We start from the raw sequence: 17,059 nt of genomic DNA, 5'->3' as shown, positions 1-17,059 counted from the left end.
TATATATATATATATATATATATATATATATATATATATATACACTGCGTGCAGAATTATTAGGCATGTTGAATTTCTGATCATATTTTTGTTCCAGGCACATTTGACCAATTCCAAACCACATTAATCTTAATTACTTAACTACAATTAATTTTGTATTTAATCCTTTATAAGTGATATATAATTGTTCACGAAGGCTGGAAATGAAAAACACCTTTTATTCAGGTGTGCAGAATTATTAGGCACATTTTCTTTTACAGATAAAATGAGCCCAAAAAAAGAGATTTAACTCAGACTGAAAAGTCAAAAATGTATAAATGGCCATGAGAAGGCTACAATACTAATGCAATACTAGAAATTGCAGTTAAGGCATGACCATTGGACAGTGAAATGCTCGTTGGGTCAGCAGGGTCAGACAAAAATAGGTGACGAAAAAAAGGCTGTTGCAAAAAAAATGTTAACTGCAAAAGAATTAAGAATTAAGGTGAAGAATTAAGTGCGAAACCATCAGGAACCCTTTAGTCATCAGGCTCCAGCAACCTACCTGGAGTGCAAGGTGTCAGGATCTCAGAGACTTAAGTTAGGTAAAGACTCCTAAAATATGACCCCCCCCCCCCCCCCCCCCCTTAAGAAGAATCACAAGCTGCTATGTGAATTATTTATTTATTGCCATGTTTTTTCTTTGTGCAGGCTAACATTGAAATCATTTTTCACTTTCACATTTGCTAAACTTGACACATTCATGAGAGTTGCTGAAGTAACAAATTCGAATCAAATTATTCTTCAGTCATATTTTTCAGTGAAGCATTTGACCCAGTTCTCAAATTCAACTCACTGACTCAAGAAAACAACCAGTACATTATTCAAAATGTCTTTGTTCGTGTTCCACACAAGAAAGAACGATTTTGAATGTAGATTCATTTTTAAGTAAACTATTCCTGTAAGCAGTTGCATTGAAACAAAGCAAAAGAAAGGTGCTCAAATAAGCCGAGAAACGTTTCATCAGGCTGCAGACAGCAGGGCCACAGTTTGGAGGGAAAGAAAAGTTCAATGTATTGATGCGAGGCACAGAAGAGGCTTCCCAGGAAAAAGTGGTGCGTCAGCTGCAGGTTTGATGTCCAGGCTCTTGCCCAAGGGGAGGCAGGTTGGCACCCAGAGATATTGACATAGGGACAGATCATTAGCCCTCTCTATCCACCCTGCCTCAGTCCCACGTCTGTGTTATGCCAGTGTGCTGTTAAGGTGCCAGAAGCTTCGCCTGTTAGGCATAACAGGTAGGAAGACCACGATTCCCGACTGTTCCGCCCATTAATCTGCCATTGTGAGCATGACAAGAAGTGCAATTATTTCTTAATATGACACTGCGTTTAATGGGATGGTGGAGTTCAGAATTTCTTATGTGTTACTGTTTCTCTGTAGGCACATGAAATATGATTACACGTTAGCGAAAATGAGATATTGCATAGAAATACAGGAGTTTATTGATTTAGAGTAGGCAGTCTCGCCGCAAGATGGAAAAAAATAGCTGCGATTTTGGTGGTGTAATGATAATTGCAGCTTGAGGTGGAGATTAAGTTTCTCAGACAGGCCAACTGAAATCGTCTTACCTGGATTTCTCCCAAGACCAGAAATTATGTGATGATAACTTGAAGAGTGAAAAAAAAAAACAACCAGAATTACGCTGCCTTGTAAGGAGCTGTTAGTGCAACAGTATTTCTGTAGAGGTGTGTTCCTTAAGCTATGGGCACTTTTTTAGAGGAGATTTTTTAGAAGATCTGTCTGGAATTAGTTTTAGCAGCTTTTCAAATTCCTTTTAAGCAGAATTTATTATTTAACTATTGTCGCAGACATTTTCAGTCAATTTAAAGCTCATAATAATATAAACAAATATTGAAATAATCATAAACCAATTTCATATTTATTTTCAATTTATATTAAATATGAATTGATTATATTATATTAATTATATTATGAAATACATTGTGTCAATTCCAGTCTAGCTGCAATTTTATACAATTATTTGAAAACGGAAAATATCATTATAGTGTGCATATTTATTGCTAATTTATTTCACTTTATTAAAATTTTAAATGTATTTGTAAATGTCATTTCCACCACAGAATATTGTCGAACATTTGTGCGAAACATGCCAGACTTGTATGTCCACTGTTGAACACTGCAGTGTAAGTGGCCAACTTAAATAAATGTGTGTGCACATAGTTGGGAAGAAAACACACCCAGAGAATGTTTTGGAAAAAAATGTAGATTAAATTGAATGGCAAAATAAAGTTTACGTCTATACATGATTTGCCTGAATTGAAGAGCAGCTTCATATGGCCGAGCGTTTGAGCGGCGGGTGCCTTGTCCTTCAGCTCAACCTTTGGAATCTGCTCTTCATTCTGGGACTTTTCTCCATTGGCTCATTAGAGTGAGCCATAGTCCTCTAGCACCGGGAATGGGACATCTGTCACTTTACATTTAAACAGAAGATCCTCACCGCACACTCACCTAAGAGACAAACAATCCATCCTTATTTACCCAACACAATTGCAATTGGATTGGATTTTGGCTATGGAGGTGAGCGCTTTTCAATTTGAATCAAAACCTTAAATAGTGTTTTTATTCTCTACCACTGCAGCTTTGGAAGTCATGAATAGAGCTCGGGCTGGCTAAACATGAGTGACCTTGTGCTTATATTGAAATAACGGGTGATACGAGGAATTTAGTTAAATTAATTGTCCTCTTTGAGGTCACGATGAATTTGAAAAAGCTCATCTAAGCAAATGTTCTTCTCTGAGCTGGATTTGATCTTTTGCTATATCCTCTCCAGCTGTAAATAGACTTTTACACAAGCTGTAGTGTTTTCGGAATATTAATGCGATTGTGGATAACTCCAGTGACCCGAGTGCATAGGATCTTGTGCCATGGGCATGATGCATAACCAGCCACATCATCTTTCAGGAACACATATCCAGCTCACCGCTTTAGCATGTCAAACCATCAGGGAGTAGAGTAGACGCATAGACAAAACCATAAATTGACGTGCTTCGGTATTGACGTGTTTTCCCCAAATGTCAGTTTATGGTCTAGAGGTCGTCGTGTATCCTCTTAAAATGCAAAGCTTGCTGTTAAATAAAGATGAATGGCGTAAGGTGGCACGTAGCCTTGCGGATTGATCCAAGTTGCAGACCCCATATGTGTAGGCCAGCCCAGGGGGTCCGCACCCCTCAACACCTTCCTCTAATCCTGCCTGGCACTGCCTGATAAGTACATTCTATTACCTATGGTCCAATGTGAATGCTTGCATATTCTTTGCTTCTCTCTCTCTGTTTAGCTGTTGTTTGGGAAGGTAAAACCGGAGGGATGGATTGTCCTAATGCCAGAGTGAGCCAAAAGGAACGAAAGCAAATAAATATCCAACAACAAGGAAAGTAAATACTAATTTTGTATAAGAGTTCCATAACATATTGGCCTTCTGTGACTTTTTCAAAACTTCTAAGTAGCAAGGGAGCACAAATGGCATTTGCTAATCTGGTCAGGGTGATATTTTAACAAATCAGGTTTGGCATAGTTGGAATTGGCTTTTTTAATCACTCTCAAGTCTTGAGAATGCAGAGCTGGCAAGCTGATTGATAATGATTTGCTTGATAGTGCTTATACAATGTGTTTAAAAACAAAAAAAAAACTTCTGAGAAACTAGATTACATTTTCACAATTTACCCCCGGTTTCACAGACATGATTTAAGCCTAGTCCCAGACTAAAATGCATGTTTGAGCTGTTTTAACTGAAAGCATATCTTAAAATATCAGTGCCATTGTTTTGTCTCAAGACTCAAGATGCACACCAGTAATATTTTGTTTTCTACAGCATGTTTATAAAAGCTTCTTATGTCCTAATTGAACTAAGGTCTAATCCTGGCTTAACACCAGAGATTAATCTTGACAGCACTTGCAAGGAAATGGATAAGTACATAATCAAATTCACAAATATTACACCATTTAAACATTATTAAAATACATACTGAGTTACTACAAAAATCTTTGTCAAAGAATAGCCTACACTTGTTTGTTCACAGTTTAAACCTCCTTGTTTCCATTTATTTAATTTCAAGATCTGACATGAATTATCCATTGTTGCTTTTAGTACAGCTGGGGGCACTAAATGATATTCAAAGTCACATGACATGCTTTTAACATTAAAGCACATAAACATTACCCGAGATTATCATTGACATACTTTGTGTTGTTATTCCAGCCACGACGTCGCAGACAAATAGAAACCTTTTCTAAAATAGAATCGTTGCGTGTTGCTGTCGTGGTGTATGCTCTGTCTGTGAAACCAGGCCTTTAAGTGCTCGGACTTGGAACTCATATATATATGAGTTCCAAGTCAGAGCACTTAAAGGCCTGGTTTCACAGACAGAGCATACACCGCGACAGCAACACGCAACAATTACATATATATATTATATATATATATATACATATTATGATATTTTTGGATCAAAACGTTCTTAACTGTGCTACAAAAGTCAGAAAAAAGGCCTAAAGGCCTTCTTTTCTTTTCCATTATGGCTGAAATGTGGCTTGGAAATCGATTATTATCGATAATGAAAATAATCGACAACGAATTTGATTATCGACTAGTCGCGTCTGCATGCTGTGCCTGGGAAACCATCAGCCAGTTACGTCGCTTTACAGTAGTGAATAACATTTCTTTTGACAAAACGCACATGGAAAATAGCGGAGGACACAGAGTGAGCTTCTGCGGGAAAGGTACATGAAAGTTGTCCAAGTTGTCCGAAACATGAGAATTCGTTATATTTATACTAGGGTTGGGCAAATTAACGCGTTAACGCGGGCGATTAATTTTTTCAGCTTAACGCAATTAAAATATTTAACGCAAATAACGCAGCGTCCGTTTTTATATCCATTTTTGCTTAGTGTTACATGATCATCACGCTCTTATTCATGTAAATGCTTCCAAGCGTGACAAGACACAAGCGAACGCACTGTATGCCAATGTCCTGTGTGTGTGTTTGTGTGTGTGTGTGTGTGTCAGTGTCCTGTCTGTGTGGATGCGTCTCATGTCAGCTAATCAAGGGACACACACACACACACACACACATACACGACGCATAGATAGACTCGCGTCAGTTTCCTGCTCACATCGAGTTCTCTTTTGCTCTTGAACAAACAATAACACAGAGGATTTCGAGTATTCTCATATTAGGGTCTTAAATTAGTTAAATAACGTCTTAAATGAACTTAAAGAGTTGTGAGGAAATGAGATGCGCGGGACAGCGCGTGAGATCCGCGGCTGTTCTTAAAGTGACAGCGGCACTGATGATGCCTGTCATTAATGTTCATCAAAGAACAACGGGAACAGAGAAAATTTTAGCTTTAATGATGATTCATCTATATTTTATTTATTATTTATGCAGTTAAGAAAGATAACTATTACATTTCTGTATATGTATAACAGGGAAGGCCATGGTTAAATATAACATTTATTATTTTGGCTTTATGTAAAGATTGTTTTAAGTTCACTTAAATTAAAAGTAGTTTTTTTAAAGCCTAATAAATGTTGAAAATGGGAGCTTTCAGTTATACTGTAATGTAACGTCATTAATGTTTCATAGACACTTTAGGATCAGTGATACTGGCCTTCATTCATAAAAATATGACAATACAACACATATTTAAAATATGCTGTCTTTAAATTGTTTATACATTCATTTGGAGAGTAACTGAAATTATTACAATATCAAAATATTAAAAACGTAAAATATTAAAAACGTGCGATTAATCGCGATTAATTACAGAAAAAAGTGTGATTAATTAGTTGTTTTTTTTTAATCGATGCCCAGCACTAATTTATACACAAAAGCCCTGTCGTGCTTTGAAAGATACTTGTGATGTTTAACACGTATTTTCCTCAGCGCATAACTTATGGATAACTTGTATACTTATCATTAAATGTTAGAAACTCCCGCGAGTATTTCCATTTAGCATATTCTGACAAGAAGCGCGCCTTGTTAAAGGGTAGCTAAACCCTAAAATAACTTTTTTTAGTCCATGATTTGAGAGACTGGGGTTTTATTTGTGCTGTTCATTGATTCTAGTAAATGTTTTGACGTAATTCTACAATATATGGTGTAAAAATGAGTGCAGCCCTCTTCAGGTTGAACGGTGGCAACTGCAGTTGAATTTTCTACCCACTACCCACGCCCCTGGCACGAGCTCACCACGCTCTTGGTTCGTCCCCTCTGTCTCCGCTGGGCTCTGCCCACTTTTCCAGCATTTTTCAAATATTGCCAGTGGGTAGAGTTAGGCTCTGATCAGGGGTTGAGTTACCCTTTAAAGCGTGCATGTCAAACAGACGGCTTTTGTTTTTGTTTATTATAATTTTTAATTAAGTCTTATTAAAATAGTAAGTAAACAGTTGTTTTTAGGTTTAGAATGTATTTCAACCCTCTTTTGCTTATAATGTTTAGCATAGCCTACATGGATACATTCATTATATTTATGCTCATAGGCTTTATATTACATATTGTTTGGAGGACAGCAATGGGTAGGATGTGGAATAATATTGTTTAAAATAATGAATTGAAAATCATTTTTAATATTTTTTAATGTAGCCTATAATATTTTTTCACCCCATCAGATTAATCAAAAAAGAAAAAAAAGAGTATATAATCAAGTATATAATAATATAATCAGCCCTTTTCGTTCACATTTTTTGAATTCTGTGTGTAAACAGCCATTGTGTATTCACACATACTGATACAAAACACATGCCTCTCTATGCCTATGTTTCAGTTCTATGAGAAAACAGTTGTGTCTTTATGGCCGCAAGCCCTTCTTGCTCTCCTCCTCTTCTTCTCTAAAGAGAAGAGTTGAGCAGCATGTGTCGATTTTACATTGTCCTGTGTTAATACCTCTGATTCTTCTCTCGCTGACTCTCCTTTGCTCTCAGCACATGATCTTTTCCCTCAAATTGAAAAAAAAGTGATTCTCAACCACAGCACACACTTCAATATATCTCTCTGTATCAATAGATCACTTTGACAACAGTAGATATTGGATGTTTGAGCATGTATCTTTAGCACATGTATGATTTTCTTTTATATTTTTTCTTCCTGACGTAAGTCTAGAATCAGCCTTTGGCGCAAACACAGAACACGATCGTACGTTTGAGATATTGAATGAAGTTTCATATTAAAAATTAAATATGCATGATGGTTAAGCCGAATTGGCACTGACGATTATTCACAAAAATAATAATACATTTCATTTCGGTGGTTTTGTGTTTTCATATTTTGTATGCTGCTTCCCAGGGAGGACAGGTCTGATATTTTGTACCGTAACAAGATTCATTGCTAAATCGAGGCTTGAAAGAGTCAAAGTTCACGTCTTGAGTACCACAGGCTATGCCAGTGACTCTGTATCTACCAGCAAAGAGAGTCATGTTTCTTGCTCCAATGTTGCCATGGAAACTATACTGGCAAAACAGCACCAAATGAGTAATGTCCCCATATGCTTTTTGTGCTATTGAAGGGAAAAAAAATATTTTAATTGCCCAGAATTAAGGAGAGGAGGGAGAAAATGTGCTAGTTCTGCTCTCCATAAGCTCATTATTTATTTATTTCGATTTTATTTTTTTCTCGATAAAGCCTTGTGTGATGGAAGACCATCTGTCATGTCTTAGCTGTCTTTTCCTTTTCAGTTTGCTTGACTTTTCAATTCCGATTTCCCTCACTCATCGAGCGCCTGGACTAGCGATAATGAGACTGTCTTAATTAATAAGAAAGCACCCACCTAGCTCGTCTCAGCGCAATGGGAAAGACAGCCCCCACTATTAGGCAGGACGTACATGGTGCCCCTGACCAAATTACAGTCATTTCATTTGCTCTCCTCCTCATCACTTATGTAAAGATTCTCGCCCCGGGTGGAGGTGTTGGGACGGTGTGGGCGTCAGAATAGCTGCTGAGGGAGATAAAACAAGAAAACAACACTGACAAGCAAATAAAACCAGACAAAGGGCTTTGACAAAAGCTTATGTATATATGTTTGGTAAAGGAGGTGGTTCTATTTTGGATGGCGTGTGTGTGTGTGTGCGTTTATTTTGCACATGTGGGGGAGATTTATAATGCAGTTTAGCCGAGCGCTGCACGCACAAAGGCGCATTCTCAGATTTTTGCTTTCACACCCACGTACGTGCAAACACACACAACGTAAGATTCGGTGGGGAAGCCGGTGGGAGCGGCAGCTCTGTTTTAGAGGGGGTGGAAGGGTGGGACTGCGGCCGGAGCGAGTGATTCTAAGGCAGCTGATGAATGGTGCCACTGATGGGTCATTTGTCCCGGTGATAGAGTTAGCCACTGCCCTTTGGGAGGAAGAATAAAATAAAGAAAGCTGGAGAGGAGCGTGACGGATCGGCCAACGGTAACAGAATAAGTGGCTGCCTCACACATGGCTACCGGATCCGACCTTCCTCTAATTGGACATTCTCGGGGAGTAAGAGGGCAGAGAGTGTGTCTCACATAACACAGAGACGGACTGGACATGGTGACAGAGAAAAAGGCATTGGGTTTACGCAGGGAGGGATGCACATCAAAGATTTCACATCAAAGAGTACAAAGGGATTAGACTTTCTGAACTGTGGTTTTGGCCTTAAAAAGTGTGCAGAAATTAAGCAATTTATTCTGGGGAGGGATGTCAATTAACGTGTTAATTTAGTGTGATTCATTTATATTCTAATACAAATGAATGTAATGGTACTGTGAGCATACTGTATATGCATATATATGCTAACTCATACCGAACCGTTTCGGTACAAAGACTTCCAGTACGGTGTCAAACGGTACCGAATGCAATCTTTAGCAGTTAACAGTAGGCTTGTTTTACGCCCGGAACATACATCAATCTGAGTTCGGCGATCGAAAAGTTTTAAATATGGATATTTTTCTTAAACAAACGCATCGATTCGCTTCAGAAGGCCTTTATTAACCCCCCAGAGATGTGTGGAGCATATTATTTGACGGACAGATGCATTTTTTATGGACTTCAAAAACAGAGCATACAATTACTGCTATTATACAGCTTGGATTAGCCTTTTTTATATAATTTTATTCGCCTGAAAGAAGAATGTCATATACAAGTAGGATGACTTGAGGGTGAGTAAATCATGGGCTAGTTTTCATTTTTGGGTGAACTAACCCTTTAAGGACAGACGCAATTTGTTCAGTAAAACAGTTTTATAAAAATAAATAAAAAACAATTTTAGTTTTCTAAAACAGTACACAAAACTGACGGTTCGGTACGTACCTTGGTTTTGAAGTCATGGTTCGGTACGGGTTCCGAACCATGACTTTAAAACCGAGGTACATACCGAACCATCAGTTTTGTGTACCGTTACACCCCTAATATATATAGTTGTTATAAGCCCCGTTTCCACCAAAATTACCCGGAACAATTTGTACCAGGAACTTTTTTACAGGAACTTTTTTCCCCCAGACCTGCTACTGTCTGCATTTCCACTGTGGTCTAAAGTACCCTGAAGATTAGACAAATTAATCCGGAGACTGCGCGCGACTGTTCCTCCCAGTCACCGACGGACAGTAATCATTTTTGTGCGATACTGTCTGCAACAATAACAAGAATGTAGGAGATTCAAGTTCTGTTGCTTTTGCTTGTTTTATTGGTTGACTAAAGAGGTAATTAACAAAACGGTGGAAAAGAGACGAGCACTGATACTAAAGCGTATTCTGAAAGCTAGTAAAGCTAGATTTAAAATACGACAACATATGTTATCAGCTATTACGGACATTGACCGTGAGATTGCTGAGACGAACGCGCGATTGAGACTTTTAGGGCTGCAACAACTAGGCGATAAAATCTATAATAAAAATCATCAACAACGATTCTCATTATCGATTAGTCGGGTCTGCCCTTCCACCTGCTTTCCACCAGTTGCGCCAAATTAAAGCACTGAATATCGCATCTCTATGGACAAAATGAAAGAAATAGTGGAGTGGAAACAGAGTGAGCTGATACAGAAAAGGTACATGATCCAAGTGCCCAAAACATGAGAATTTTCAAGCGAATGCATTAGGCCTACTGTTTAACATACTCTGTCATGCTCTTTGACAAATTTGTATGCGTCTGCGTCCTCAGTGCAAAACGTTCATTTTACAGGTTATATCCACTGACTAATCTATATAGAGAACAGCTTTAGGACGCTAAATTTAGGTTTAAAAGTCAACATGTAATTCAAGTATTTTATGAGAGTAGTAAATAAACTGTAAAGGATAACAGCGTGTAATTGAATATAAATATAAGACATTTCTTATAGCCTGTTTACAGGATAAAGAAATGACATTAACAGTTTACTGTGTCCATAACAAATATGTGTGTTTTCCTGCAGAATATTCCAGTGCGTTCCTGCAATATAGTGTGTGTGTGTGTGTGTGTGTGTGTGTGTGTGTGTGTGTGTGTGTGTGTGTGTGTGTGTGTGTGTTTTGTAAATATCATTTTACTGTAGGGATTTAAAATAATTTTGCTTAGTAACTTTTTTGCACATAATGTATAGCACAAACATACCCTTACGAGTATTCACTATATGTGTGTTTTCATAGCACTCAGCTGACACGTTTGTTTGAAGGACAGCATCGGGCAGGATGTGGAATATAGTGTTTTGTCAAAAAAAAAAAAAAAAGGCTTTTTATCCGATTAATCAATTAATCGAAGGAAAAAAAATATCGGCCAACAAGTCGATTATCAAAATAATCATTAGTTGCAGCCCTAGAGACGTTTTATCTAGGTCTGGATCTCCCTTCTCTTTTAGATAGAATAGATCTTTTTTGTGGGAGACTTTGTAACTTTGCAGATCTGTACAAATAGGAAGCTACTTAACAAATAAGAAAAAGGAAAACATGAAAACGCATCATATGACCCCTTTACATATCAAAAGCAATAGTAATTCATAATAATTATCATGTCAGGGAAATGTACCACTTTTTTAAACCATGTACCCCTTTTTCACACAATTGCGTAGGTGCAATTATCAAGGCAATTTCACAATTTCTGCTTTCTCTATGAATCTCATATGATGCATTTCACAGCAAATAAATCAAGCATGCATCATGTTAATGCACTGAGGTGTCAAACTGTAATGCGGGTCAAAGGAGAACAAAAGTGTTTGGGAATTGTTTATAGCAAATCATCACCTCAGCATGTGCATATCAAAACTAAGTGAGACTGGCATGCTGGCAAAGTTCAACAAGCTTTAAATAGCAGCACTTAGGAGTGGACTGAATGTAATCCTTAGAAAACGAATAGTATAATAAATAAAAATATAAATAAGTTGAAATAATGCAATGCTTAACCGAAACCCTCCGTAACTGGCACAGATTTAAAGAAAATGACAGTCGTTTGGCAAATAAATAAATGACGGATTACCAACATTTTAGTACGTATGCTTTATGCTCCACATCAAATGACAAGGAAATTTATATTAATTTAGTGTTAGTAAATTAGTGAGTCCATTCTCTCAAATGGCATTGGCAGCTTATATGGGCCGCATACCCCTGAGTACACATGTAGTAAAGTTCACAATTAATTCATTGTTATTGTTCCCACAGTTTCTGTGTTCACACAGCTGCACCCAAGTGACAACAACATTCTACTGTAAAACCAAAGTGACTTCCTTAAATTTGCAGGACTTGCGGCCGAATATGGGAGTGAGTTTTGTTACTGTCTTCCATTGGAGCAGTTCTTCATTTTTAGCTATTCTAAAAAAAGGTTTTACAAAACCTTAAGCTGTTGTGTGAACAGAACAATTCAGGATTCACGTGTTTGTTCGTCAGTCCCAAACGTTGTCTGAGCGTAGCATGTATGTGACATTGTCTGCATCCGCTGTAGTATTATTACTATTTTTTTTTTTCTTCTGCAAACATTTTCCAAGCCACTCTCCCTGTGACTTTCCCCTCTCTCCACCCGGGCGGAAGGAGGAGGGGGGTGTTATCCAGGCTGGCAGCCCAGAGCACCCTTTTTGAAGCTGCTCTGAAGAGCATGGTCTAGGTAATCTCTGCTCGGCTGAAAGCCGTTTACAGAGAGAAGCAGACAGAGGAAGAGGTTATACTGGGGAGAGAGGATGCAATGGAGAGTGACGGAGAGAGAGAGAGAGAATGAAAGAAAGAAAGAGAGGCAGGGGATATGAAAGAAGAGCGAGAACAGAGCCCAGGCAGAGGATGATAAGGCCGGGGGGATTTCGTTGCTGTTTTGGGGTCAGATTAGGAATGGGGTCTTGCTTTTGTCACTTGAGGAGAGAAGGAGAGAGAGACACACACATCTGAGAAGCAGATAGAACAGTGTTGCATTGTGGACTCCGGAAATGAGGAGGCAAAGTCTCTCTCTGCGTTTGGATTTTTACTCTGATGTAAATTCATGTTCCAGTTCCATTTGATGTTTACATAGATTTTGTGGTTTAAGGCATATGGATCAGCTTTTACCAATACACAACAAATGCTATGTTTTAATGTGCTTCTGTTAACATACTATTATGCAGTTTTAAGGTGAACTACAATATTCTGCAAAAAGCACATTTCTTGTAGCTTTTGTTTGTCATTACTAACTGTTGCTGGACTTCATTAGGACAATCATTAGTCATCAAATCCTCTGTAAAAATTGTTGTGAGATGTATTTTTAAATGAACAATCTTAAAGTCAGCTTACTCACAGGTCATTATTTTAAGTTCATATTGAGCTCGTTGTGACTGAAAGTGGTGTCTAAGTGGGTGAGTTGTTAACTCTGTAATTAGTCATTAACCAGTTTTTTCCATTTTTTGCTGATCTGTGGACTGCCTCAGGTTCCTATTGTCAGCCTAATTGCCCAGTGACAGTCACATGGAGGCACTGGCTTCTCTCACGTAACTATTTCTTCAGTATTTCACTGTTTTTCGCTCATGAGAACACAATGGGAGATATGCACCTTCACCTGAAACTTTATTCACTGGTGTCATTGCTAAGGTGCGGTCGCATTAGCAACATTTCACAGGCAAAAAAAAGGTACGTCGTCAATAGTGTAGTGATGAATGAAGCACAGCTCACACAGAAGTCACTTTCAAACCACGCAGCTTTCCGTTGGTCAGTGTGGTGAATTTGCTTGACCAGATTGAACCAGAGGCAAAATATGCATGGGGAAATCTTTCTCCTCTCTCAAGAATTTCCAGATTGTGTGAATTCCTACTGAAGTATGCCCACAAATATTTTCAGAACAACGTGACCAATGTAAATGTGACCATGCTTTTTAGACAGTGTTACTTCAGAAAATAGGTGGCTTATACATTATTCATCAGCAGTTCAGAGATAAAGTGATCTGATAGAGCTGTTGAAACACATTCACATATTCAAGACAAACACTAGACAGTAAAAAAAAAAAAAAAAAAAGCTTAACGGAATATGTTGTTCCAAACCGATGCTGTTATTTTTTTCCCATGTAACACAAAACGCACTACAAAAGCACCATGAAAGTGGTTCATACAATGTTCAACCTTTACCATAGATGCCATATTTGATAGGGATGCACCGATATGAACATTTATGAACTTGTGCTAGTCATGGTGTAACTCCGTGGATGCGCGATTTCCTTAACAAATGCGCTGAAACTCAACATTCTTTTACAATCGTGTTCTCGTTATAATTTTATATACTGATTTGCACTCCACATGTTGCACTTATGTTCCTTTTCAAAGTGATTCCAATCATATTTCAAGCAATTCAAAACCATCACGGTGGACAGTGCGCATTTGAAGTGTCTTAGCTGAAGGAAATAATACATTATCTATCGGCTTTAATATATCAGCCAAATTTTCTTAACGGATCAATAGCGATAACATTAAAAATGAGTATTTATTGGCCGATAACGATATGTTATCGATATCGTGCATCCCCACTTTTTGTTTTGAGGACTGCGGCAGGGATGAAAAGTGATAATATTGACTTCAAATTTAGTCTGTTCTTCACACTAAGCTATTGTACAGCACCAGAAGATCTAGTGAACAAATTATATGAACGACTTTTATGTTGCTTTTTTTGCCATTTGCTTGTGGTCACCGTGAATGTCGTTGAATGGAAAATATCTATAAAGATTCTTTGAAAAGTCTTTGTGTTTTACAAGAGTATAACAGCATACAGATTTCAAACCCCACGAGGGTAGGTAACAGTGCTGCAATTTAAATTTCTGGGTGATTTCATTAACGCATACCCAAAAATCATTAAAACTGCAAAAACATGCTGTATTGCAATGCAAAGCACAATGAAGCTCATTATTTGCCTGGTTCTATTGCTACTGTAAACAATGAGGCTCTAACTGCAAGATTAAATAAGGTATCTAGTTCACTCAGTGGGGTCACATGACTGAATAACAGTAAGAAAACTCTCCCATTCGTTTGTGGAACTTTTAAAAGTACAGCATCTTCCCACGTGTCTTTTATTCTCATCACATGTTCCCCTCCCTCTGCTGCCTCCCTATTTCTCTCCTACCGTTCGGCTTCATCCTCGTTCTCCTCTGTGTTTCAGATTCTTTTCTTGTGTTTTTCTGTATGTGCCGGCTCTTCATCACCCCTCCCTTCTCTGAACTGTGCTTTCACAGCTGACTGTTCTCTCTTTCTCTCTCTCTCTCTCTCTCTCTCTCCCGCTCTTCCACCTATGCAGGTTCATCGGACAGAGTGACTTGCCACGCTCCGACTGCCCCCTTCTCCCCACAGTGAGTATTGTCATGCTAATTTTACTGATCGGCACCGTGTAGAGAATTTCCGTGGTCGTGGTTGGCTTTTTCCGCGTTCTGCGCTTATCTGTTTTGGAGGGGGACAGTCGAATGTGTGATGCATGATAAGAAAGAAAAGCAAAAAAATGGAGATAGAATGAGAAGGAGAGAGCAGGATTCATGTTTGATTATCAGAGTTTTGAGAGTTGGGCTCTATGAGATTGACACATCTTTGGACTGGGGCAGTAAAAGTTGTGTCTATGTGGAAACATTGAACAGGTGCTTAAAGAGGCTAAACCTAATTATATTTAAAAGCCATTCATCTTTTTGTGTTAGTTGACGGACATTCACACCTGGCCTGTGTGAGTGTAAACATTATATTGCTTTGCATTTGAGTACATGCAGGTAGAAAGTGCTATAGTTTCTTTTTTTCTTCTCAGACAATTTATGTCAGTGCTGTATGAATTTAATATTCCTTTGACCTTAAAATGCTTCAGCTCATTTGAATTATATCCTTCAATTTATGTAGGAAAAGTCCAAGATTCTATTACAGAGCAAAGCTTGAGGCGTTCACATTTATACACATGCTGTTTTTTTTTCTCCCCGAAATTTTTACATACCTTAATATTTTTATAATTTAGTATACCTTGAAATTACAAATCCTGCCCCATGACAAAATACCTTTATCTGCTAACTGGCAATTTAGGACAGCACTTTTTAGACAAGGCCTGCAGGTGATAAACACACAGGGTGGTGAATTAATGGCAGTCGGTCTTAATTCAGTGGCACAGGCTGAAAGCAAAGGAAACACTGTGTCTGATTGGTGTAAATATGCATTAAGAATTGAAGTGAGATTCTTTATGCAGAGTGTTTCATATAGTTGTCATTGCAACATTATAAAATCATAGACTCATTTATCTTTGTCAACAGTAACGTGTAATGAATGCGAAGGAAGCTTTAAAAGGTTCAATTTGTTAACATTAGTTAATGCATTAGGTATCGTGGACTAATATCTATGGACTAAGAACAGTTTGTCTGAGCACTGTGGAATCCATGTGGAAAAAGCATACCGAAGCCTAGCTGAGTATCATTGGCTGTTTCAAATTGAATATCTGCTGTTGGCTGTTTTTTATTGTCAAATGTACCAGATGTGCAGCATTTATTCATCTAGATTAGTGTTCATTTATAAATGCACATCTTTGTTAAGTCATGTTCATAATATCTGATTCATTTACACAACTGGAATGTGAAACATGCATTAGTATATGTAGAAATGAACACTAATCTAGTATAATAAATGCCATTGCATTAACTAATTTTAAGTGTTACCGCTTTGCTGAACAGAAATTGAGCTGTTCAAGAAGATATTACGCCTAACATCACAGAACCCAACCAAAGAAAGTTTGACTGGAAGTGCTGAGTAAGGATAAGACTATCTAACCTCAAGCAGACTGCTGTTATTCCTTAGAAAAAGGAAAGTGTCTTGTATCATAATAAACCTTCAAATAGTGCTATTGATTCAATGCATACAATAAAAAACGAAAAACAAAGATATATGTGTGAGGCTTATAATTTATCTTTTGCTTTTCTCTGCAGTCTGAGAGTGTGGCAAGGCTTGCCAATGTCAGCAAACCTAACATTACTTACTCCTCAACAAATTTGTTAGTCATTGCTCAGAGCTGGGCTCTTGCGCATGACTTGGATGGCCATTGAAACGTGGTGTATTGAAGGGGAAGGGACACACTCTGGCCCAAAGCTCAGGCCCGATGACACAGAGCGAGGAAGAGGACTGGAAAGGTGGAATTCTCCTCGAACTCTCCTTTCAAGGTGAATTTGGCTGAGAGATGCTCCGCTGGTTAATCTGTACAGACAAAACATTGTTTCCGGAGGCATTCCTTCGCTAAAAAGATCCCCAAGGCTTGGTGATAGCATCGCAGAGGTTTTATCGTGAAACAAACTAGTAACCTACTCTGGTCATGTATTTTGCCTAGAGCTTTTCTGAGCACTGTGGAATCAGACAAAATGCACCCAAGCTTTTCGTGTGGAAAAAGCACAGTGAAGCCTAGCTGAGTATCACAGACTGTTTCAAATCGAATGTCTGCTGTTGGCTGTGAGGATGAATTTTTTAATATTGTCAAATGAACCAGATGTACAATTGGTTGTGTTGCAGAACAAAGGCAGATTCTTTTTTCTATATACTGCCATTGCCCTACTCTTTACTTAACACGAGAGAGAGTCAAATGTTGCAAGTGAATTCAAACTCGAGTCATTGATGCAAACAATATAGCTC

The 17,059-nt window shown here is 38.1% G+C and overlaps 1 protein-coding gene across 4 annotated transcripts in view; it reads left to right on the top strand.

Annotated features, from left to right (window-relative positions):
• rbfox3a (RNA binding fox-1 homolog 3a) overlaps positions 1–17,059 on the top strand; it is a gene marked incomplete at its 5' end in the record, with an annotated part of 516,394 nt that overhangs the window by 144,536 nt on the left and 354,799 nt on the right. For 2 of the 4 annotated variants that reach the window (XM_079845977.1, XM_079845976.1), the window contains one exon: positions 14,718–14,769. Coding sequence is in view for 2 of the 4 variants with exons in the window: in XM_079845975.1 (XP_079702101.1) it covers positions 16,536–16,596 (61 nt within the window). Of the gene's footprint in view, positions 1–14,717; positions 14,770–16,430; positions 16,597–17,059 lie in introns of those variants that run through there. The other 2 variants (XM_079845975.1, XM_079845974.1) reach the window with 1 other exon arrangement.

The sequence above is a fragment of the Gobio gobio genome (genome assembly GCF_949357685.1).
Source record: "Gobio gobio genome assembly, chromosome: 20".
In the NCBI taxonomy this organism is placed as follows: domain Eukaryota; kingdom Metazoa; phylum Chordata; class Actinopteri; order Cypriniformes; family Gobionidae; genus Gobio; species Gobio gobio.
The sequence above is the reverse complement of the archived record's forward strand: the minus strand, read 5'-3'. Positions and strand labels throughout refer to the sequence as shown.